Below are 23,795 nucleotides of genomic sequence, written 5' to 3' on the forward strand. Positions count from 1 at the left end.
GAAGTGTGCAAACACACATCTCAATGTGAATCTGCTTTGAGATGTGTGTTTGCACACTTCTCAATGTGAATCCAGTGGTGGAAAAGAGTGGGAGCATATGCCCTTTAGGGCAAAAAAAACTACGTTCTAGACGGTATCTATAGGTGACTCGCTAGACATTCTCTAGTGTCCTATACATCTATATATATATTATTATTATTATTTTATTGAATAAATAAAAATAAGAAAGTATGGAACTAAAGTTATATAGAAATAGAATAGAAATGTTAAAAAAGGCCTAGTTTATCTTGCCTATTGCACCTTATCCTTCCTTCCATCTTATCCATCTATACTTGTCTCCTCTCGTCCACGGCTTTCACCTGCCGACGCTACCTCTTTCGCCTTCAGGCTACGATTTGTCGCCTATACAACCTTGTGCCCATCTACTCGTGCCACCGATAGCGGACGCCGCAGCATGATTGTGTCATTTGCCTAATAAAAAATTAATCCTAGAGGAAACCATTTTTAATTATGTTTATTATTATTATAATTGTTTTTCATTGTATATGTGGTAAATAAAGGTTACTGGACTAAAATGGACCAAAAACACTTAAGTTCAGTATTTTGTTTCTGATCAAGTTAATCTTCAACTACACAGGGTGAAGCGCACACTCCAGATATTCAATCCCATTTATTTATGGCCATTTTGTCTTCCTTTCGTGTAACTATCTTCCTCTCTCTTTTTTTTAAATAAAAATAAATTGCATAGTACCCCTGGTGTATTCCCCCTAAACAAAAGGTTCTGCAAACAGCACAGCCAAATAGTGAATGAGATGATCAGCTTAAACGATATGAAATTTAACTTTAGAAAGTGTGTGTGTGTGTGTGTGTGTGTGTGTGTGTGTGTGTGTGGGTGGGTGGGGGGGTGGGGAGGGATAGGAGCTAGCTATAGGAGCTAGCTAACATGTTCCACGGCCCTGCTAAAGTTGCACACACATTCTACCTTCTCCTGTTACATCAAATCAAGGCGACTACAGCAGACCCAAGTTCAATAGGACACCAGCAAACTATATGAAGTTCTAGCAAAGCCGGCCAAAGTCCAAGCCTCCCATGTCCGACACCACAGAATGATGCATCTCAACCAACTATCCATTGAACTATAGACAGCAACTCAGCATCTTGCACATCTAGGTGGGCTGCGAGGCACGAGCCCGTGCCGCCGCTCGCTCCAAGGCCTTGAGCCTGTTGGCCTCCATGCGTGCCTTCTGCTCCTCAGTGAGCTCAATCTTCGCCCGCTTGGGGCCATCGCTGGCTGCTCCATCCTGGGGTTTCTGTGCTAGCGAGTTGACTTCTTTTGGAGCAGACGGCTCTGGAATCTCTTTATTGGTTCCCTCACCAGCCGGCGGGATCCAGGGTTCCTATTGTACATCAACAGCAATTCAAAAGTGTGTATCAAGTGTTCAGGCAAGTCCGAGTGTGTTGTATAGAGCTTATGGTTTGTCATGGATGAAATAATTAGAGTAGAGGGCATGCACTTACATCAGCTGCTTTTTCATAGATTTCGTTAAGCAAATCTTCTTCCATGGGATCCATATCATTGGTCTCCATCGGTGGATCTGCATCACCTCGCACTGGGTCGCTGACATGGTTGTCTGACAGCGGAGCTTCAGAGCCAAAAATTGGGTCTTCAGGTGCAGTTCCATCTGCAACAGGGGGTTACACAATCACTATAGTGGGCGCTAACATTGAAGGAAATGCAGTTCAGGTGGAAGTTTACACTTATCCATGCACATTGCTACAAAAAAAAAAAACAAAGAGCTCGTACCAGGTTCACCTTCTGGCATGTCTTCATGAACTGGCGGTTCGTACAGAAGTGTAGGATCACCCCCTCTGGCAACCCTGTCCCTCAGTTCAGAAACACATCTCTAATGAACAATGCAAAAGAACACTAATGTCAGAAATAACACGGTCAAGGCAATGTCCAATGAGAAAGAAAATGTTGAGTTTCTGGTGAGAATGGTGTTCGTGCGTGCAAACAAAAGAACATATCGCTCTGCAAACTAGTTTTGGCTTCTCAAGTTCAAGAATAGCAAATCAGTGATGCGTGAGCTGAATTCTTCCTTGGTCCCAAAGTCTAGCCATCAACAGGTTGCACTTGAAATAACAGATTTTACACTTGAAATTTAGCTCTTCCTTAAATAAAGAACGGCTGGGTGGCATGTATACTATTCATATAACAAGGGCAAATATGATTGACCCCTCACAAAACAAAAGGAAAAGAAAAGAATAAAAGACTGATGTGAATAGATCATGGAGAAATGGCTACCTAAAATGGGGATTCGGTATAGCTTAGGTGTTTTTATGACTGCAGGTCTGTTTTGGGCGATATGGAAGACTAGGAACAAGATAGCCATTGAAAAGAAATTTCCTAAAACTCCTACTGAGGTGATCTCTGATGCAGAAGTGGTTGGTGCTGCACAAGGAGGACAAAGGAACAACCCTTAAGATGACGGACAAAATCAAGACCTGGACATTGAATTTAAAACCTGGGAGCTTCATGAGTTCTGATGTTGTTGAGTTGTAATCACTAGTTTCTTTTGCTCAGTCTTGTAAGCTGGAACCCCCAGCATTGTATCGAACTCATTGCTTTTTAAAAGCAGAGAAAAAAAGTGCTGCTAAGCTCTGGAATTTGGCTCTTTTGTCTTTCTTGTGAAAGTCCTCTAAATTCATCCTTGAGATTTATAATTGGTTGACAACTAAGTGCAGGTAGCAAAGAATTAAATTAAGTACCTGAGCTAACACTACACCAACTTTGAAGTCTTAATTCACTATAGTCTGTTAATTTTATTTGCAATCACAGGGAATCAATGTCTGAAACCAAAGCAGATAGCTTACCCTGACGCGGTTGCCGGCACCCAATTTCTCAACTTTGCGCACAAACTGTTCAAAGGAGTAGTAAGGGATCAAACGAGAGTGCCAGTCGGCGTAGAGCTTGATGAGATTGCCGAGATCCTCCACCTGAGACCAAGTCATGAGATGAGACGAATCGAGTAAAACTGCCTAGTAACTAGTTATGTCAGTTGTTGTTATTCACGGATTCGATTGATGGCCCCCGAAACTGAACGTACAGATGCGTTTTGATCAAAGGAAAAGAACCTCATGGCCCGGGCGGGCGCGGGGCTTGAATGCCTTGGGTAAGTAGCGGAGCACGAAGCCGATGCCGCCGTCGGAGAGGAGCAGGTCCGGCGTGAGTTTGGGGCGCGTGGCCCTCTCCTTCTTCTTCTTCTTACCCTTGCCGTCCTGCGGCTGCGGTGGCGCCCCACCGTCGGTCCCGTCCCCCTCCGGCGCCGCCGCGGAAGGCCTGGGCTTGGCGTTGAAGCGGGAGGCGGCGGCGGCGGAGGGATGGCCGGGGTTGGTGGGTGCGGCGGCGTCGGAGGGGCAGTCGCGGGACCAGTGGCCTGGGCGGCCGCACTTGAAGCAGCCCGTGGGTGCCGCCGCGGCCATGGGCTGGGTTTGGGGAATCGGGAACTAGGGATGAGTGGAGTGGAGTGGAATGGATCTGGCAGCCCTGGCCAAAGGGGAAGGAAATAAATAAATAAAAGCAAGGAAATGTAGGGGTTTTGGCGGGAGCCGAGAGGCGAGATGGCGCCAAGAGGAGAGGAGGAAAACCCAAAAAAGGAAAACGAAAGGGGGGCATTCCGAGAATTGAACTCGGGACCTCTCGCACCCTAAGCGAGAATCATACCCCTAGACCAAATGCCCTTACGTGTCATTGCCTGCTGTGTCGCAACTCTTAACACAAATATTGTAGCACATTAACGATGATTCCGGTCAACATCATCTGGGAAATTTGAAAGATTAAAGAATTTGCTGCGCTTTCCAAATGGGTCTGCCACGAGCTTATCAGCCGAATCTGCCAACCATTCAGCAATATTTTTCTCTTACAACAAATCAGTCAACAATATTTTCTTATCAGCCAAACGAACAAGACGGCCCAGTCGAGCAGCCCAACTGTTGAAAGTTAGCAATGTACAATATGGCTGTGTTCAAAGTAGTACAAGTACAAGGTAATGACTACACGCGGCGGCTCTTTAGGCCTTGTTTAGATTTGAAATTCTTTGGATTTTGATATTGTAGCATTTTTGTTTTTATTTGACAAACATTGTCCAGTCATGAAGTAACTAGGCTTAAAAGATTCGTCTCGCGATTTACAAGCAAACTGTGTAATTAGTTTTTGTTTTCATCTATATTTAATACTCCATACATGTACCGTAAGATTCGATATGATGAAGAATCTTGAAAAGTTTTAGTTTACGTGGTAATCTAAACAAGGCCTTAGTTTGCCCGGCCCTTTCTCCTTTTAATTATTGTCTGCCTCTTGCTTGCTTGATCACTAGCTCCTCTAGCTAGGATCTACTAGCTAGCACTAGCAGTGGATTCACTAAGAGCAAGTATTAAGAATTAAGAAAACTTGTGAGAGAGATAAGTGGGCCATGTATTAATAGTGAATAGCTAATTATTGTATGGGTGATCTTGGAGAAGGCTGGAAGAAACCTTATGGGTTGTATTATTAAACTTGCTCTAAAATTAAACCGGCTACTCAAGTTCACCAAATTATCCTGCCAACTAACTATATTAATTTAAACAAAAATGGTATTGCCAAAGCTACCCAAGTGCCGAATTTTAGTGTCAAGATTATGCTATTTTCTTACTTCTATGTAGGGCCTATTTAATTCTCTTTGCTAAATTTTAGTCGGTTAAAACTATTTTAGTTACTCTTGAATGGGTAATGAAATTAAACTATTTTAACTTTTTTTTAGCCAATGTGTTTAGAAATTTAGCTATTGAAGTGACTAAAGTTTAGCTGATTAAAATTTAGCAAGAGAAACAAACAAACCCACATTTTTTTTAAAAAAAAAACTCGAACAGGTATTGAATCGGTGATAAAAGAAAAAGTGTACAAATCTGTGTAAGGGGGGGCTTGTGGCCATATCTCGTGCCCAATAAAAAGAAAAGAAAATGCATGTAGCCAGCAGCAGGCCGGCAAGCTTTGATTTTTTTTTTGGTTTGGCTGTATCGAATATCGATAATATAATAATAATATATATCCATGGCAGGCTGGGCTGGGTGGAAGCAGATGCATGTTTTTGTTGGTTGGAGCCTAGCTTGCATATCGCGCGCTGTGCACGTGATGCCTCGTGTCACTACCGTCGTACGTGTCCTGCTAGCTTGTTTAATGGATGGATTGATTAAACGAAACCTTGCTTTGCTGCCTTCCGATGATGGGATACATAGCTAGTAGTTTGAGATGCACGCATGGATGACAGTATAGTATAACATATATATGTTTTCATATATATAATTATACATACACGACAAATGGAGATTGGACAACTATACATTTGATTGATTACATACATATATATATAGGAGCATATATATGATGGCCTATATGATAGAGGTCCACTCCCTTATTCTTATATTTAGTTTCTTGATTCTCGATGGAGTGGTTTTTGACAGAGAAGTAGAATCAGGAGCTAGCATGTGAGAATTGATACCGATGAAAATTAAATAGTGAGCAATGAAAATTATTATTATTAGCTTCCTACTCTTACTGTCACTTACTGGAGAATGAATTATTATTTTTGTTTAACTGTGGGCAAGTAACTCCATCAAGAAACAAAAAAAAGACACTGCCAAACGGCCTCATAATACATGTATGGTGCTGGTAAACGACGTTACCAGGAGGGCATGCATGCAGTTGCCACTAGTCATGTGCTGCAGCTGCTCTGCATATACATGTGTTTTTATTCATATAATAATGTGCTAGCTAATGCAGTGTTTGATTGATTCCTTGGTGGAGTACGTTTCTATATATGGTGGGCCACGCTCGCCTGTGGCGTGGGTCACTGCATGTCCGCATCGCATGATATCAGATAATGAGATTCAGATCAGATCAGGTCACTGCATCATCATTCAGATCCGATCTCGTCCTCTCCTCCCTCTTTCGGGCCTTGTTCACTTAAATATGAATAGTACTACTTTCGTTTATATTTGACAAATACTATCTAATTATGTACTAACTAGACTTAAAAGATTCGTCTCGTCAATTCCGACCAAACTGTATAATTAGTTTTTATTTTTGTCTATATTTCATACTTCATATATGCGTCTAAAGATTTGATGTGACGGAAAATCTGAAAAATTTTATAAATTTTTTTTGAACTAAACAAGGCCTTGGCCAGGCAGGCAGCAGCACAAAAAACACACACACTACACACACTTCTCTCTCTCACACACACACAAACTACTAAAAAAAATGCTGTTGACAGAGAATGGAATGGACGAGGTTGCCCCTGCATCCTTTACTGTCCATATGTCTGCCCCTGCCAACTACGGTCGTCCTGCCTGGACAAGTGGAGGCGTGGCCTTTTTGCCTGGGACCGGTCCATTCTCTACTCTAAAATACGAGTGAACGGGCCATTTCATTTGACATGGCTTAGGAGTTGTTTGACAAGAGCAACAATTTATATCTTCTTCAAAACTAAGGTTCCTCCGAAGGAGCCAAAATCGGAGCTTACTTCGACTCTAGCTCCACCCACAAATGACATTGTACCATAATTCAGATCTCAAAACTAACTACTTGACGACTTTTGAGATACGTGGTGGTGACACTAGCTTTTGGATTTTATTATATCACCTAAGCTCCTAGCCTTAGGAGCTTCTACTTGAAGTTAAAGTCACGCCAAATAAAAAACCATATATTACTTCTACCGGACCAGGCTTCTTCAACTGTGTTTTCTTTGAATCTGCACTTTGTTCGTTGATAAGCCATGATAGAAAGTACTGGTTGTTGATTTATTGTGAGAGAGAAATACTGCTGAATGATTGGCAGATTTGGCTGATAAGCCAAAACGAATTGTGTGAAGTCTTGCCATATGCTAAATCGAGGAACGACTTCGAGAGAAATGCTTGAAGCCATTTTTATACTAAAAGGTAAAGCCACATAAATATTTCTTCTCCATCCTATGTTTTGAACTTGTTGAGTAAAGCCAGATGCAAAGAAACCACTTATAGTCAGCCTGCTCGCTGCAACTTCTTAGGCTGCGGTTGCACAAAAACAAGCATGGTTCACTGTAGCCACTGATACAAAAATAGCTGCAAATCGTAACCCAAATAGCTGCGTCGAGTTATTTCCAGCTCTTGGAGCAAACAAAAACATTTTTTTTCTTCAAAAAAGAAAAAAGAAACAAAGCGATAGGAGTAGTAGTACTAGGTGACAACGGACAAAAGAAAAGGCAAAAAAAAAGAGAGAGAGAGAGAGAGAGAGAGAGCTGGCACAACCAGACAAGTGAGAGGAGGTGTGGGGAGAAATATGGATGGTAATAGGGACTAAAACGAAAAGTGGCAAAACCCCCCGATTCCTTCGAATGGAGTCCTTTAAAACCCCCCACCACCGCACCGCTGTCCCTGCGGAGATTGGGGGCAGCAAGCTAAGCTGCAGCATCGCTCGCCCACCTCCCGAGGAGGAGCGCCGGCCGGCCGGATCCACAGCTGGTAAGATTGAGACGACCTCCTGCACTCTCATCTCCTCCTCGCTGCTGGTGCTGGTTGCTTCCCAATCCAGACCACCGCCGGTGTCCCCCGGACTGTCTGCCCCCGTCGCTGCCTAGATCTGCTGCTAGGTTCTTGCGTGCATGCCGTCAGGAACCAAATCCCCTCGTTCCCGTGTGTACTAGGAGTAGGACTAGTTTCTTTTCTCCATGGATTCGCGATTGCGGCAGTCCCTTTTAGAGGTAACGTACCGTACCCTAGGCGCACGGCTGAAGGCTGAAGCTTCCTTCCCTTCCCATCCTTTCCTTTGCTAGAAAAAGGGCTAGTCATTTTTGGTATTACATTCTTTTCCTTTTCTTTTCTTTTTTTTTTACAGTTACCACTTACCACATGGCTGTGCCTCTGTTTTTGTTACTAGTGACTGATGACTGACAGCCTTTCAGCTTCTTTTTCTTTGGTTGGGTGGGTGGTTGCGGGGCGCAAAAACAGGAGCGATTTGCTACGGAAATATAATATAGAAAGGGGAATTCCTAGCACACCATCAATCATCAACTTGTGTCTGTATGCACAAGGCCCAGCTTTACTTTCTCTTGGTGCAAGTGTAATCATCGCACCCCACCCACAAGGCCACAACATAAAAGGAGATCCTTTTTCACTTTGTTTAATCTTATTTAAGAGAGACTCACAAAGGCCATGTCATGTTACACCCACCCAAAAATTTCGGATTTACTTGGGGCCGTCAACGATTGCTGGATCTGACTCGCGGGCATGTCAACCCCATCGAATACATGCCTGCATGCCACAGATCTGTAGTAGTATATGTGTAAGGTTCAAAACATGCTTTCAGCAGTTATTAAAAAAAAGCTTCAGCATTCTAAGGGAGCTCAGAATTGGTGCCTGCATGGCTCCTATGCCCAAACCAAAAGGATATAATTTGCCTATATCCGTATGCTCTTTCAGATTTGGTTAAGCGGGCGATGATTGCATTGCGGATCAGAAACAAACTGTAGGAGGTTGGTGTACAGTGGTCCTTATGGGATTCTATTGTTTTAGGATTATTAAAAATAGCAAACCACGTTGTCCATTTTCCGGGATCTGGGTTTTTTTTGGTCCAAAAATGTATGCCGTCAAGGTTCAGGTTCCTCCTTTCTTAGTAAAGTTTTGTGAAGCTTCTTTTTGACTACTGGTTGCTGCCTGCACAATCTTATCAAACTATCCCACATACTATGTACTGCTTTCTTTTGATTCTAGGAATTACTGGATAAACTCTGCTAGGCGTGCATCATCTCTGTTTTAATGATAATATACAGGCTGGGGTCTTAGGAATTGCTTCTAGTTATGCAAGAGATACTTACTTGACACACAACTATTGGCACTCCAAATTTTGACTATTGCATGTGAATGTCTCGCCGCAACTGACCTGATATGTTCTTGATCTGGACCTTATATGATTAATTCATTCATTTATTCAGTGTTACTGCACCTTCTGTACATGTTTCCTGAAGCATTAGTAGATGGGAATTGTAGTGTCATGATGTAGCTTTACCAGTACAGTTTGGTGAGATATCTGCTCGCAGTTCAGATAACAGTGTGCTTCTTCCTTCAGTTGTTTCTTCAATTGAGTGTAGAAGCTCTTCCATGATATATATATATATATATATATATATATATATATATATATATATATATATATATATATATATATATATATATATATATATATATATATATATGTGGTTTGCTGTTTTTTTGGTTAACTTCACTGTTCAGCTGACTCTGTTATGGTGTGCTCTTTCAATTGTGTTCTTTTCAGAAGCATCCTCCACCCATGGCGGACGTGCATGAACCTTTGGTGCGCCGCAAGAGGAAGAAGGTTTTGGTGGACTACTTGGTGCAGTTCCGATGGATCCTTGTGATCTTCGTGGTCCTTCCTATTTCATCTCTGATCTACTTCAATATCTTTCTGGGCGACATGTGGTCTGCCATGAAGTCAGAGAAGAAGCGCCAGAAGCAACACGATGAGAATGTGCAGAAGGTTGTGAAGCGGCTCAAGCAGAGGAATCCAAAGAAGGATGGTCTTGTTTGCACAGCCAGGAAGCCCTGGATTGCTGTTGGCATGCGCAATGTGGACTACAAGCGTGCGAGGCATTTCGAGGTTGACCTTTCTTCCTTCAGGAACATCCTTGAGATTGACAAAGAGAGGATGGTTGCCAAGGTTGAGCCCCTTGTAAACATGGGTCAGATAACCAGAGCTACCTGCCCAATGAACCTTGCCCTTGCAGTTGTCGCTGAGCTTGACGACCTCACTGTTGGTGGGCTGATCAATGGTTATGGAATTGAGGGGAGCTCTCACCTATATGGCCTTTTCTCTGACACAGTTGTCGCAATGGAAGTTGTTCTTGCAGATGGCCGGGTCGTTAGAGCCACCAAGGATAACGAGTACTCTGACCTATTCTATGGCATTCCCTGGTCCCAGGGAACACTTGGGTTCCTTGTCTCTGCTGAGATCAAGCTGATTCCCATCAAGGAGTACATGAAGCTCACCTACATTCCAGTGAAGGGGAGTCTGAAGGAAATCGCGCAGGCATATGCTGATTCTTTCGCGCCAAGAGATGGTGACCCAGCAAAGGTCCCTGACTTTGTTGAAGGAATGGTGTACACAGAAAGCGAGGGTGTCATGATGACTGGTGTGTATGCTTCGAAAGAAGAGGCGAAGAAGAAGGGCAACAAGATCAACTGTGTGGGGTGGTGGTTTAAGCCCTGGTTCTACCAGCATGCTCAGACGGCACTTAAGAGGGGCGAGTTTGTGGAGTACATCCCAACAAGAGAATACTACCATCGCCACACCCGGTGCCTGTACTGGGAGGGGAAGCTGATCCTGCCATTCGGTGACCAGTTCTGGTTCAGGTTCCTGCTGGGTTGGCTCATGCCACCAAAGGTGTCTCTGCTGAAGGCGACTCAGGGTGAGGCTATCAGGAACTACTACCATGACAACCATGTGATCCAGGACATGCTGGTGCCACTGTACAAGGTTGGAGATGCTCTTGAGTTTGTGCATCGCGAGATGGAGGTGTGTTTCTTGTTACTACTGTGCTATATATCTTTATTGACTGTTATTGCTGCTTGCGCACCTGCTGCTGCTGTTTATGAGTACTCCACTGAATAATAAGCATTTTTCTGAATTGACTATTGCTAGGTGTATCCTCTGTGGCTGTGCCCTCACCGCCTGTACAAGCTGCCCGTGAAGACGATGGTGTACCCTGAGCCTGGGTTCGAGCACCAGCACAGGCAGGGCGACACAAGCTACGCACAGATGTTCACAGATGTGGGCGTGTACTACGCCCCTGGTGCAGTCCTAAGGGGAGAGGAGTTCAACGGCGCGGAGGCGGTGCACAGGCTGGAGCAGTGGCTGATCGAGAACCACAGCTACCAGCCACAGTACGCGGTGTCTGAGCTGAACGAGAAGGACTTCTGGCGCATGTTTGACGCGTCCCACTACGAGCACTGCCGCCACAAATACGGGGCGGTGGGCACGTTCATGAGCGTGTACTACAAGTCGAAGAAGGGGCGCAAGACGGAGAAGGAGGTGCAGGAGGCGGAGGCGGCCATCCTGGAGCCGGCCTACGCGGACGAGGCCTAAGCTGGGACCAACCGTTCAGCGGCAGCGGCAGAGTTTGTTTACATAAGACTTTGTGATGATGCGAATCTGGACGAGATGAGATGTTTCTCTCGTTTTGCTTAATTAATTAGAACTTGATTATGTAGTGTGTGTGTCTGTCCGTAGTACTCTTAAGCTCGTGGTCAGTCAGTGACTTGTCGTTGATGCCCAGTGTTGGGGTTTATTTATCTTTTTCTCTAATGGGATTTCTCAGATTGATTCGGGACTTGCTACATGGCTCTGCCCTTGTATGTGTACATGTGATTGCTAGCTCTTATGGTTTTTTATTTATTTATGTTTTTCAGGCGCTGCTGCTGCGTCTTGATGCAGGAGCAGTAGTAAATTGGAGCTCTCCAGAGTGAGAAGATAACCCGATGTTGTTACAGTTGCAGGATGTGGTAGCAAGCAAATTGTAATGGGGAAGAGGCAGACAGCAAGAAACCATGACGAGCATGTGATGTGGTGTGGTCATGGGGCTGGGCTGGCATGACATGGCAGGCACAGTGAGAAAAGAAAGCACGCAGACGGCACCAGCCATCACTGCATCAGTCAGTCCCCACAAGAGCAAAAGCAAAGAAAAGATGAATGCATATGCATGTGCAGCTGATCTGCTCTGCTCTCTGGGCTCGGTTCATGGTTCCTTCACTGGATCGGTCACTGGCTTACCATTACCAGTGGGAATTTGGTGCTGACTGCTGAGCAAGATGAAGAGACTTTTTTAAGGAACACACAGGCAGCAAGATGAGAGAGACTTTTAGTAGAAAGAAATTCAGATGCTCAGTCCAATAGCAGGCTAGCCTTCTGTGTGTGTGTTTTTGATAAACATTGTAAAAACAAATTAAACCAGCTTGTTTGTTTTGTTCCTCTGATCTGCAAGATTGTAGGTATATATAAGTGCGTGCAAAAGGCATCCGATTCCCATCCGTCCGTCGTCTACTGCTATATGATATCAGTAAAGGCCCGTTCGTTTACATAGGAATTGAAGGCTGGAATAGTTCCAGCTGGAATAACAAGTCTATTTATTACTAGCAGTGCTCAGCTGCCTCAATCTACCCCAAACGAACGAGGCCTAAGTTTATCACGGACTGCCGGCCTGGCTGACCGACTCTACTCCACCACGCATCAACTCTGCTAATAACTAAGTAACTATTAGTTGCTATTAGCTGGTTTGGTTCAACTAGTAAGATTGTTGTTAGTTAGATATTAGCTAACAATTAGCTCAATCTGTTTGAATTCAAAGAAGCTAATTATTGGTATGGCATGTAACATGATAGTAATTCACATTTTACAAGTTGGTTGGTTGATGTGCTGTGCTGCATCTTAACTTGTTGGCTTGGCTACCCTTTACTCTCGGCTCTACTCCCATAGCCCATTGCCATGGCTATGAAGCAACACTTTTTTTTTTTGTTCACTCCCATCCCATAGGGTAGCAAATGCAAATGAAAAGCTGTCATTGGGTGGGACGGCACGGGCACCAGCTGCACCGCCCAAGTTATTATTTACTGCTGCTGCTGCTGCTGCTGCTGCTTTGCCCACTCCCTGTATATTTGCATCACTGCCTGCTTCAGGGAAGGAAGGAAGGAAGGAGGAGATCTCCACTTCACTCAAGAACCCAACCTCCCCCCTTGCCATTGCCACTCCTTCATTCCTTGAGATGATGATGAAGCAGCAGCAGCAGCAGCTCCTCCTTCCTCTCATGTTTCTCGTTGTTGTCGCAGCAGCAGCCGCTGTTGCTGCCGATCCACGGCCACAGCCACAGCAGGTATGCCTACTCCTCTTCTCTTCTGCATCAATCACTGAATCAGCTCTTGTCCTCCTTCCTCTCATGAAGATTGAAGAAGCAGCATCATCAGGTCATCTTCTGAATAATGAGCGCATTAACATGGTCCGTGTGTCCAGCTGCAGGTGCAGCACCAGAAGCAGCAACCACAGATGAGGATGAGGATGAGCAGATCCCTGCTTCAGCCGCCAAAACTAGGTACTGTAATGTACATAACAAGCAAGCGAGGTTCCTCGTCCTACATACAGCAGCATCATGATTGATAGACAGGCTGCAGCAGTTTCACTTTCATTTATTCATGCCAGTCTGTTTCTGTTTTGCATTGCATTGCATTGCAGACTGCCCGTCAAGCTGCTCCGTTCGCTGCAGCAACAACTGGAACAACGAGATGTGCAACGAGATGTGCAACGTCTGCTGCCACAAGTGCGGCTGCGTGCCGCCGGGGACCGGCCAGGACACCCGCCACCTTTGCTCCTGCTACGACACCATGGTCAATCCACACAACCCACACAAGCTCAAGTGCCCGTGATCTTTGAGAGCTTCTTCATGCGTGCTCCTTGTAATGCAACCAGTCCAATCCATATGCTGATACATGCCGACTCACTTTTTGAATAAAGCCAACAAGCATTCTATAATCAGATATGCAGGAGATATGCATGGTCTCTACTCATCATGTTCATTCAGTTTTTTTTTTTTTGAATTGTCCCTTCTTCCATTTCGTAATTCTCCACACACCACCAGTGTCGCGGTTGCAGCATAAGCTAAGATAGCCAGCAGTGTCAACACACACACGTTTATATATACATATACACACACTGCACCTAAATCCGATAAACCTCACTCGCTCTGCTGCTATCGCTCCAGCATTTCCATGGAGAATTGATATCATGATAATATATACAAGGTAAGCAGGTTGCACATGGAAGACCAGCGCTTGCAAAAGCTAGCCCTTCCAAAGCTAGACAACGTACGTACACATCAGTTCTAGTGGTAGCTACTGTCATTTTCATCGGCGGCCCCGGAGTCTCGGACAGGTCCATGACATGATGATATCGACCTCCAGCATCTATCAGCTCCGGGAGAGGAAGAACTCGTAGTCGGGGTGCCTGTTTCTACTCATCTGCCCATTCTTCAGCACGCTGGCCCTGGACATCACCGCCGCAGACTCATTCAGCGTGTGCAATCTCTCCTTCAGAATCTGGGATGCTTCACTGGACTGATGCTCTGCTGACTCGGCACCTTCAGAATCGGATTTGCTCATCTCAAACCACCACTCTGCCTGCATTACAAGAGGGGAGTTAAACGCGTTGATCTACTAGACAACTAACCAACAGTCCACAATAAATATGAAGCAGCCATCTGCTACTTTGCCACTTTAAGCATACCCACATGGCCAGGACTACTCTCGCAGCATTGGCCTGGGCCCCCAAAACCCAACAATCCACATGGCCAGGACCCAGAAAGTCCAGAACCACAGTTCAACATTTGACCTGGTGCCAAAAGACCTGCAGCTTTCACTAACCCCAGAAGCCTTTTGATTTTCTTGGTCCTTTCGGAACACTAATTGAGCAGGCAAAATAGCATTTGTAAGGCAGTAAAAAGGTTCAAGACGTCCAGCAGACTTTCTGGCAAAACATATGATTCTGGAATGGCCAAGTAAGTACCACATTTAGTTTTTCAAAACCTCCAATCATTTTCAATATGCCCGTCTGGTAAGAGGTATGTTATGCAACACAAATCAAAACATATTCACCTCAGGAAACAGAAACATACTTGGAAAACCTCAAATCATGTAAGAACAAATATTTTGTTTCAGGCCTAAAGTTATACCACCAATTTGTGCCATTTTAAAGTTATACCTTGGCATTGTAAGACTGCAGGCCTATGACTGGCAAAACAACAGCCCCGTCTGCTGAGCTGCTCTGATGAATCCAGTGCCCAATAGAATGATATGTCAAGAATGCAGCCTGAAATTTTCCATCAGGTATCCGGTATATGGGATACCATGCAACGCAATACCTGAAATTCAAGAGAGATCTATTTTCAACACAAGACACCCCACAAGCTTTTACAAAATCCAGATACAAGTACATTGCTAAATGATAATGTCACCAATAAAAGAGGAGAGCATAGAACAAACCAAGAGGCTGGATGGAGATCATGCAGGCTGACCTCCAAATTCTTTGGGTCTCCAGATATTTGGCATTTCGACGGTTTCACACCAGCAATCAGCTCATTTACCCTAGTATGAGAGCAACAGGTATTCTATAAGAACATTTCAAAGAACAAGTACCTGTTTCTATCAATGTACAAAAATGAACCACAGCTTGAAAATCAGAAACCATTACAAGGAATGTCTAAGTCCAAAAACACGGGGGCAAAGCGAAAATGGCATTGGGTATGAGTCACCATGTTTAAGAAACAAGACTACGACCATCATCACATGTAAAAGACTAAGAATAAGCACACAGGCACCCTGCACCCTGTTATGTAATTAGACTCACTTGTCAAATAACTGTTGCCGCGAGTATGGCTGTTCAGATTCAAAAAATTCAAATATCAGCTCCCCATCTGCTGGCTGCTGATCATCTTCAGTACGCAGAGTAGATGATTTCTTTACTGGATTAGATTGTTTTGGAAAAAGCTTTGCAAATATCGGGGGCAGGTTCAGGTCTGGAGATGTTTCACATGTCACATCCCTATGAATTGACTCCTTATCAATGCTTCCACCATTGGTTCTCTTAGGTTGACTGAAGAGTTGAACAGCAGATAGATATGGTACAAAATATGTTGTAAACTGACGATGACTATTCAAGAAGCCTTTTGACCTCCAGAGATCTTGTGCCTTTACATCCAAACCATAGCAGCTAGGCTCTTCGTACCACTGCCAGACAGTTCTTAGAGTGATATCTGGAGTCTGATGCAAACATAAACCATCCTTCACACATTCTTGCAGGTAAGATTTACAGCCAGCAGGGCAAGGGCTGCAGTGCACAATTGGAGAAGCAGAGTAAACAAAATTTTCCAAATCAGCAATAGGCCTACCAATGCGAAGTTGGAAATCTTCCACTTGCTGCTGTGCTGTGTAAACATAACTGATAGCCTCTTTCATCTTGCTGTAATCGGTCTCAGTTGCATTATCTGCTTGGAATTTCAAATCAACATGTTCAGATGAGTTCAGTTTATAGGTCCTTTCACTAGGTAAGTTGCTGTCCTCACCATTAGCTGAGACATCTAAATAGACCCCATTGCAAGATTCCTTCTTACCAACAGGAACCCACTTCTGTGACAAGTGTCCAGCACCAGAATACCACTTACAGCATTCTTGAGAATTATTCTCTGTCAGTAACTTCACACATCGAGCTTCCTTTGTTTCTGCAGCAAAAGGATCAGTGCACAGGTTCTTGGAGCTCCGACTGGTGGATACACCCTTGTTTTCAGGACATAAAGAGTGAGGATCTGATACGTGGGAATCATCAGAAGCAGCTTGTGGGGCCAAATCTGGAACCAAGTTGCAAGATACTGATGCTGCTATCTCAATACCAGGTTGTGAACCCTCATTTCCCTCAGTTGGGTAGTTGCTGCCAACTCCAGTTAGACCAACTTCATCAGGTGAACTTGAATATGAGGTTGATCTATCACTGGTGTCCTTGGCATGAACTAGCACCAACATAGGCAATTGTTCTTGCTGCAAGTAATCCTTTGGCGCCTTGGGGATACCAATCCTAGGAGCATAGTAGTTTTTCAATGACTGAGAACCTTGTTTCGAAGAAGAGCTTCTTTGCTGGCGTAGAAAGGGTGCTTGCTTCTTGTAGACAGGTCCAGAAAATGTATGGCAGGAGTTCAATGCATCTTCTTCTTTGGTAGGCTCCAGTTCAACTGTCCCATTTGAGGAATCCTGTTTGCACATTTTCCTATTCTGATTATATTTTGCCTGAATTCTTGTTGGATCTTCCTGTACACCCTTCTTACCAACTTCATGAGCACCCTTATCATGAATAGGTGAATTGCTCAAATGCCCTGCTTTAGAGATCATCTTTTCATTTCTTTCTACCTTCTGCCACACTGCTGAACTATCTTTTCCATTGTTCTTGTGCCTATTGCAACCTCTCACTCTGTTAGACACAGTCAAACCAATGTAGCTTGGTGTTTTACTTGATTTTATGTTCCTCCTCCCTGAACTAAATTGAAGAGAGGCCTTGCTGCTGCATGCCTGACTGCTGCACTGGACCCTTTCAGTATTGCTACAACTATCAGTAACATCCTTAGAGTACGATCTGATTCCTAGATGATCATTTGTATCTTCAGCATGAATAGCACTAAGATGTGACCCTATCAACTGGCATTCCGCCCTCATATTGCTCAGCCCTGTGGAGGCCCCTGGTTTTGAATGGTCATGTCCATTTTCATCTTTGATGGTAGAATCAATATCGACACTGTAGTTCCCACTGTTGTCAATGTTCCACCTACTAAAGATGGAATCTGTGGTTGCATGACTAGGGTTATAAACATAGGCACATGTTAACTTCTGGTAGCTATTGCTTTCTTCTCCAAAGCCATGTTCAGTGAAAGTGGATCCATCAAATTCCGAAGAATCGATCATATTTGATTCATCATTCAAGTAAGGAGCACAACTGGAGCTTAATCTCCCTCCTGCGACATTAGAAGATGAACCAGCACATCCAGAACCATCCATCTCATCAGTTCCCAATGTAGCTAAATTCAACATAATACCACATTCCACATAATCCTTGTTGTACTGACCATCATTTTTAACCGACGAGCTAGCAGAGGGTGTGGTCTCTGAGAACTTATCAACCAGTAAATTGGTCGGAACTACCTCCACAGGAGAAGCACCATAAGTACTCTCTTCAAAAGTGGTTTTTGATGCCAAATTCAGCCTTTTGCGGATTGTTCGCTTGCACTGTTTTCCTCTCTTTCTAGTACTCCTTTTTGAAAGCTTGTCATCATTGTGCAAAATATCAGAATCAGATCTCAGACTCAGAGTAGTAGCGACAGGTCTGGAGTACTTTGCAGCTATATGGCAGGGAGGGACTGCCGTCGATGAATTACAAACGTTTTTCCTTTGCCGAGATTGTCTTAAGGTGCTTCCTCCATGTGTGTTTCCATTGGAAACTGGTTTAGAAGAATCAACCTGATCATGCATGTTCCTTTCATTCGGCTGGCCTAAGCAACACAGTATTCTTGGCTGTGCAGATAATAGCTCAAGGCACTCTGTACCAAGAGCTCCTGATGACGAGATTACCTTGTTGACCTCTTGAGTGTCTGACAAAAATGGTGCCTGTTTCTGATCTGAATCGTGCCCAAGCGGAAGTATTGATGATGAGGTGTCACTGCCACACAAAAACACATTAAACAAGTAGCTTTCCCGAAAAATGGAAGAACAGATGAGATTCAAGGTGTCTGGCTATGCTGGCTGATGACATTGTACTGTGAAAATGCTACATAATGAAAACAGTGGTAGACTAATCGACATGTATAATAAGGCAACAAACAAGAGATACAGAAAGGATTAGGTGATATTAGATTGGAATTTTTAGTGACAAAAATTCAGTACAAATGTGTTTTAGTTATCTTTCTATTGCACAACTAAGTGCAAGAAACTTGTTAGCAAATCACGATTTAACCTCCACAATTGTCAAACAATGGCAGCAAACTTCAAGGCAGGTTTGATTGTGTGGATGGGTAGCTTAAGCATTTTTTACATATGCCAGCAACAGTAAGATCGACTAGATCTTTCCTGTTGACCAACCCTCTGTCTCTTCATTTTTATGATCCAATTAAGGTGTTCACTTCATTTACATTTTTTTTATTACATATTATACACATCAGCAGCTGACCACATACACAAAGTCCACCAGTGATTGTTGGTAATGAAAGCAAGTGGCAACAGTCAATTACCTGTTCTCGGGACAAACAGCAACAGGTTTTTGTATTAGATGGCCCTGATGACAATACAAAACGGCAAATGAGTACAGGCAAAACCAGGGAATCTATGCCACGAAAGCACAAGGGGAGGCTCACTCATATAGTGCATAATACATACCTTTGAAAAGCGTCTGCCAATATTTTGGTCGAATGATCTGCTGCACTGAATATGTGATGTGTTCTGCAACCTTGTGTCGATTACTTCAAGTGCACACGGCATTTCTTGGAGAGCCTGCAATCACACGAGGATTTAATACCATACGCTTATCTTATTTTGAGATGATCTAACATAACAGTGGCATCGTAAAGATTATTTCTTCTAGGTACTAATCAATAAGATTTATATATGGAAGTACAATATCTTGAGTAGGTGGAGTCACCATGCATTTAATTAAATCAATATGTAAGCAAAAGCGCAGTAATCAGGAAGTAACTACATTCCACAAAACCTTATTCATTATATCTAAAAGAAATTCCACAAAAAAAAACTGAGAGGGTGTAGGGTATGTTATTTAGTTGGTGGATGAGACTGGGCAACTATATAACGCCTGTGAGGTGGAGGCATTGACACATTGTGAAACTAGAACATGACAGTTGGCATGTTGGTGTTTAGCATGATGTTTCTATTGCAACTTTGGAACCTTCCGTCAGGTAGCAGGAGGCATATTTGAGGGTGGTGACCCATGGATAAAACCATCCTCATAGTTATAAATAATACACATTTATTTATACAGGAACAAACATATCATGTGTGATGGGAACAAATTGGCATGCTCCTATAAGGCTACGATAGCATAGCATGATAAAGTGAGTGCAAGCAAACAGGTCCGATATCATGCAATGCCCAGTCCCATACTTGAAATAGTCGAATAACAAAGCAAGTGGTACAGCAATATAAGCTGGAGCCTGAAGAAGCATCAACCATACTAGTAGAGTTTGTAATCTGAAAACACCGCACGTGAAATCAAGCTAGACAGGACACCTGTGGGATGCATGTGTCCGCTCCTGAACCAAGCTTAGGTCCTCAGTACTAGTAATAAGCAGGAAATAAGCTGGCAAATCCTATCCTATCCTATATTACCCTATAAAAGTGAAGAAGGTACAGCGTACACAGAAGAAGATTGTAGGGGCAGTGTGAGGGCGGCGTATCACGGAGATTGCGGATAATCTGAAACGCCCCCCACCCTACGAGACCGGACGCAAAGGGGAAAAGAAATAATTGTGGAGGCAGAAAGGTAAAAGGGGTAACCTCAGCGATTCATCGCGATCGCCGGAAGGGACGCGGGTTGCGGAATCGAAGCGGAAGGGGACAAAAAGAAATTTGTGGAGGCAGGGAGGGCGGAAATCCCTAGAGGGGATTAGGATTTACAGTCCGTGCAATCTAATCTAAGAGCGGAAAACAAAACAAAACAAAAAATTCCTATAAGTATCGGTAGTAATTACAGCACAAGAGACAGAAAGAAAAATGATGAAGAATCCGGTGGAAAGCGGACAGCGAAACGCGGCAGCGAAATTTGGGGTGGGGAGGCCGAAAAAAAGCCGGCGTCTCGCTAAAAACAGGGGTCACACAGCGCACGCACGCTCTCCTCTCAGAAAATGAATGAATTATCACAAATTTATTTATTTACCAACAAAAAAAAGGAGAGGGGGGGAGCACGCTTATAGTGAAGAAGAAGACTAAGAGTGGTGGTGATGAGTTGGTGGTCGGTTTGCTTACTCCAAATAGTGCGGGCGGCGGGCGGCGGGGGTCTCCTCCTGCGCCGGCGACGGCCCCCGATCCTCCTACTCCACCCGAACCGAATCGAATGGAATCCCCGTCCAGAACGGAACTGCAAGGGGAGGAAAGCAAATGCTCCCCCACCCCAATGGAACGGGATCGCTTGCTTGCTGGATCGCGAGCGTCAATTTGTGTGCGTGCCTTCGTTGGATCCTTCCTTGTTGTGTCTTGTCTCTTCTCTTCTCGACTTCTACTGCCGCCGCTGCTGCTGGGAGAGGGAGAGGGAGAGGGAGACGGGGGAGGGAGACGGAGGAGGGACGGCTGCCCTGCCCGGGGGACGCCTAGCGGAATTCCCTTTTTCCGCCCTATCCGATCCAAGCAACAGTATCCGCCTCCCACCCTGTGCGCTTGCTTTCCAAAAAGCGGTTTTCCCGGACGCCTGCCTTGTTTTCCACGCGGCAGTTTATGCAAATCAATACCATTTTTCTATGGACTTGTTTAGATGTAAAAAAAAATTTGGATTTTATTACTGTAACACTTTCGTTTGTTTGTAGTAAACATTGTCCAATCATAAACTAACTAGGGTTAAAATATCCGTCTTATGATTTACAGTCAAACTATATAATTAGTTTTTGTTTTCGTCTATATTTAATGTTTCATGCATGTGCCGCAAGATTCGATGTGACAGGAAATCTTGAAAACTTTTTAAATTTCGGGGTCAACTAAACAAGGCCTTACTTCCACCCAAAAACTCAAAATTTTTCAAGATTCCCCGTCACATCAAATCTTTAGACACATACATGGAGTATTAAATATAGACAAAAATAAAAACCAATTGCACAGTTTGATCGAAATTTACGACACGAATCTTTTAAGTCTAGTTAGTTCATGGTTAGACAATAATTACGACAAACAAACGAAAACGTAAATTTTTTCCGTTCGCGAACTGAACACGGTTTTTGCGATCATTCAAGATTTTATATCAATCCCTCCCAAAATAGATTTCTAGTCTAGGACGAAAAAATCATTAGATCAACTTCTAGACCCTCCCCATGACCCATTTATTTTCTCCGAGTTTTCAACGGTCAATCGTACTCATCTATTTCTACCCAACATTATACTCCAATTGTTGACATGTTGTGAGTACAACAAATATTTAACATTAAATTATAGTTTTAAATATCCCGCTATAGCCTTTTGAGGCAGAGTGTCGCTATTTGTGTTCATGTACAATTTAGCCGCTATATTCCGCTATAGCCCGATTTAGCTCCGCTATTAGCTGTTTTAGACATGAACCGCTAAACGTCTTAGCCCGCTATTTAAAACATTGCATTAAATATAGATAAAAATAATAACTAATTATATAGTTTGTTTGTAATTTGAGAGATGAATCTTTTAAGTATAATTAGTCCATGATTGAATAATATTTATCAAAATACAAGACCAAGCGTAGTAAGGACTTCGTTCTCTCTTGTTTGCTAATCTATTCTAAACTTGCTAGAAATCTATTCTTTTATAAGACACAGGGACTATACGATCACATGTATGATAGCCAAACAAACAAGAAAAAGCTAGATCATATGCCCTTATATTTCATACAACAATTCATCAACTAAAACTAAGAAATTCTTCATAATGGTTTATATTTTTAATTACTACTCATGTATTTCAAGTTATACTTTTATTATTATTCTTCTAATATATATTTTTTGCTATACACCTCGGACATAGATTATGGATACATATATAATAATGAAACCTATGCATCTGAAAAGGTTAAAATTAAATGAATTGGCATCGAATAGAGTAAGTTTTATAGGAACACACATGACAGACGCGTGATTACGCATGGAATGAAACCTATTACACCACCATAGTCTCCATCTTTTTTATTTTACCGTGGAAACTACATCCTTCTAGCCATCATGTGGTTCAGAAACTGCACTAGGCTTGCTCTGCTCCTAATGGCCGTGCGTGGACACATGATAGGATGTTCCAACTCTCCTAGCACAACGCGCATCAGCCCATCAGATTATTTGCGTGGTGTACAGATGTGATTAGATGTGTCATGGCAAAGTTGGAATGGGACTGGCCATGTAAAAAGCCTGTGTCATGGTTTTTTCAAAGTTGCAAATCTCAAAGGTAAAAGGGACCAAGCTAGATGTACTTCTACAAAATTGCCGCCTAATGTTGTGGTTCCTCTATAGTGCTTATAAATGTTCATGCAGCGCGAGGCATAACTATCTGGCACGAAGCATGTTATTTTGATCTGGCCCAAATACGGATCAACATGATGGTCAGCGGACCGTGTAACGTCCAAATAGCTAGAGGGAAGTAAATAGTTTATTTAAATTTTCTACAAACTTAACTAGACAAATTGGTTAGTAAAACAAATGATAGCTCTAACACACTAAGCTATGCAAGCTACCTACACAAATCTAGTAAAAGCCTAAACACTAAACCACCACAATAAGACATGACAAGAGCTACACAACTAAGCAAAGTAAGCAAGTAAGTAAGGAGTGAGTGAAAATTCTTATACTGACGTTGAAAAGTAGAGATATATCCACGAATCAATCACAATAGCATACACAATATGAAATCCTCAGCAAGAGATGACACAAGATTTTTTACCGAGGTTCACTTACTTCCCGGCAAGCTAGTCTTCATTGTGGCGATACACCCACTTGATGGATCACGAGCTAATTGATAATTCAAAGTCAAACCCTCAGTGGGTATCACACATCCACTCACAAGATGGGGATCCTCCAAGTCACGAGCAATTTACTAGAGTAGCCAATTGTGATCTCTTGCGGGGAAAGCTCAAGAACCCCTCACAAATCACTTGGTGAGGCTCGAAACAATCTCCAATCACGAGCTCAACGCCTCCGCTGCTCCAAGCCATCTAGGGTGTTGGGTGGAGAGAGTGTTCTCAATGCAATGCTCTTGAATCTCACTAGAATTAGTAATCAAGTAAAAAGATGAGTGGAGGGAGTGGTCTCTAGTTCAAAGTATGTCTCAAGTGTTCAGAAGTGCAAGAGGAAAGCCCCCAAAGCTGACCACCTTCTATTTAAAGAGATCAGCCCGACAGCTAGTCGTTAGGGCTTTCCGCGGGGGCATCGGACACTCCAACGCCACATCATTGGATGCGGTCGAGC

General features: G+C 43.4%; 4 protein-coding genes and 1 non-coding gene across 8 annotated transcripts; 2 read left to right on the forward strand and 3 right to left on the reverse strand.

Annotated features, from left to right (window-relative positions):
- Nucleotides 927-3,584, reverse strand: LOC8069239 (TIMELESS-interacting protein). Of its 2 annotated transcripts, none has more exons than XM_002439028.2 (5): nucleotides 3,136-3,584; nucleotides 2,875-2,997; nucleotides 1,805-1,904; nucleotides 1,519-1,682; nucleotides 927-1,397 (listed from the first exon to the last, which is right to left on the reverse strand). In XM_002439028.2, the coding sequence occupies exons 1-5, from the start codon at nucleotides 3,481-3,483 to the stop codon at nucleotides 1,167-1,169; spliced, it is 966 nt and encodes a 321-aa protein (XP_002439073.1). In that variant the 5' UTR covers nucleotides 3,484-3,584; the 3' UTR covers nucleotides 927-1,166. The 2 variants fall into 2 exon arrangements, with proteins under 2 accessions (XP_002439073.1, XP_021305212.1); XM_021449537.1 differs by having other exon boundaries at nucleotides 1,814-1,904; nucleotides 3,136-3,552.
- On the reverse strand, nucleotides 3,670-3,741 carry TRNAP-AGG. The gene has a single exon. It is a non-coding gene; the product is annotated as a tRNA-Pro (tRNA).
- LOC110431358 (delta(24)-sterol reductase-like) lies at nucleotides 7,382-11,461 on the forward strand. Its single transcript, XM_021450410.1, has 3 exons — nucleotides 7,382-7,536; nucleotides 9,347-10,603; nucleotides 10,730-11,461. The coding sequence occupies exons 2-3, from the start codon at nucleotides 9,362-9,364 to the stop codon at nucleotides 11,171-11,173; spliced, it is 1,686 nt and encodes a 561-aa protein (XP_021306085.1). The 5' UTR covers nucleotides 7,382-7,536; nucleotides 9,347-9,361; the 3' UTR covers nucleotides 11,174-11,461.
- On the forward strand, nucleotides 12,461-13,611 carry LOC8069240 (gibberellin-regulated protein 2). 2 transcript variants are annotated; one of them, XM_002437597.2, is made up of 3 exons: nucleotides 12,461-12,953; nucleotides 13,097-13,169; nucleotides 13,310-13,611. In XM_002437597.2, the coding sequence occupies exons 1-3, from the start codon at nucleotides 12,846-12,848 to the stop codon at nucleotides 13,498-13,500; spliced, it is 372 nt and encodes a 123-aa protein (XP_002437642.2). In that variant the 5' UTR covers nucleotides 12,461-12,845; the 3' UTR covers nucleotides 13,501-13,611. The 2 variants fall into 2 exon arrangements, with proteins under 2 accessions (XP_002437642.2, XP_021306086.1); XM_021450411.1 differs by having other exon boundaries at nucleotides 12,470-12,953; nucleotides 13,091-13,169.
- LOC8066390 lies at nucleotides 13,656-21,007 on the reverse strand. 2 transcript variants are annotated; one of them, XM_002439029.2, is made up of 7 exons: nucleotides 20,638-21,007; nucleotides 19,039-19,152; nucleotides 18,894-18,937; nucleotides 15,476-18,325; nucleotides 15,112-15,213; nucleotides 14,831-14,990; nucleotides 13,656-14,250 (listed from the first exon to the last, which is right to left on the reverse strand). In XM_002439029.2, exons 2-7 carry the CDS (start codon nucleotides 19,138-19,140, stop codon nucleotides 14,041-14,043), a joined length of 3,468 nt encoding a protein of 1,155 aa, XP_002439074.1. In that variant the 5' UTR covers nucleotides 19,141-19,152; nucleotides 20,638-21,007; the 3' UTR covers nucleotides 13,656-14,040. The 2 variants fall into 2 exon arrangements, with proteins under 2 accessions (XP_002439074.1, XP_021306084.1); XM_021450409.1 differs by lacking the exon at nucleotides 20,638-21,007 and adding an exon at nucleotides 20,170-20,512.

Source organism: Sorghum bicolor, chromosome 10 (assembly GCF_000003195.3).
Source record: "Sorghum bicolor cultivar BTx623 chromosome 10, Sorghum_bicolor_NCBIv3, whole genome shotgun sequence".
Classification (NCBI taxonomy): domain Eukaryota; kingdom Viridiplantae; phylum Streptophyta; class Magnoliopsida; order Poales; family Poaceae; genus Sorghum; species Sorghum bicolor.

Coding starts and splice junctions, on each gene's coding strand:
- LOC8069239 (XM_002439028.2), bottom strand. CDS start 3,483: ATGGCCGCGGCGGCACCCACGGGCTGCTTCAAGTGCGGCCGCCCAGGC. Junction 2,998..3,135: donor GCGCCCGCCCGGGCCATGAG/GTTCTTTTCCTT, acceptor ACTTGGTCTCAG/GTGGAGGATCTCGGCAATCT. Junction 1,683..1,804: donor CATGCCAGAAGGTGAACCTG/GTACGAGCTCTT, acceptor CCCCTGTTGCAG/ATGGAACTGCACCTGAAGAC.
- LOC110431358 (XM_021450410.1), top strand. CDS start 9,362: ATGGCGGACGTGCATGAACCTTTGGTGCGCCGCAAGAGGAAGAAGGTT. Junction 10,604..10,729: donor TTGTGCATCGCGAGATGGAG/GTGTGTTTCTTG, acceptor GACTATTGCTAG/GTGTATCCTCTGTGGCTGTG.
- LOC8069240 (XM_021450411.1), top strand. CDS start 12,846: ATGATGATGAAGCAGCAGCAGCAGCAGCTCCTCCTTCCTCTCATGTTT. Junction 12,954..13,090: donor CACGGCCACAGCCACAGCAG/GTATGCCTACTC, acceptor CCGTGTGTCCAG/CTGCAGGTGCAGCACCAGAA. Junction 13,170..13,309: donor GCTTCAGCCGCCAAAACTAG/GTACTGTAATGT, acceptor ATTGCATTGCAG/ACTGCCCGTCAAGCTGCTCC.
- LOC8066390 (XM_002439029.2), bottom strand. CDS start 19,140: ATGCCGTGTGCACTTGAAGTAATCGACACAAGGTTGCAGAACACATCA. Junction 15,214..15,475: donor CGGCAACAGTTATTTGACAA/GTGAGTCTAATT, acceptor CTCTCATACTAG/GGTAAATGAGCTGATTGCTG. Junction 14,991..15,111: donor GATCTCCATCCAGCCTCTTG/GTTTGTTCTATG, acceptor CTTGAATTTCAG/GTATTGCGTTGCATGGTATC.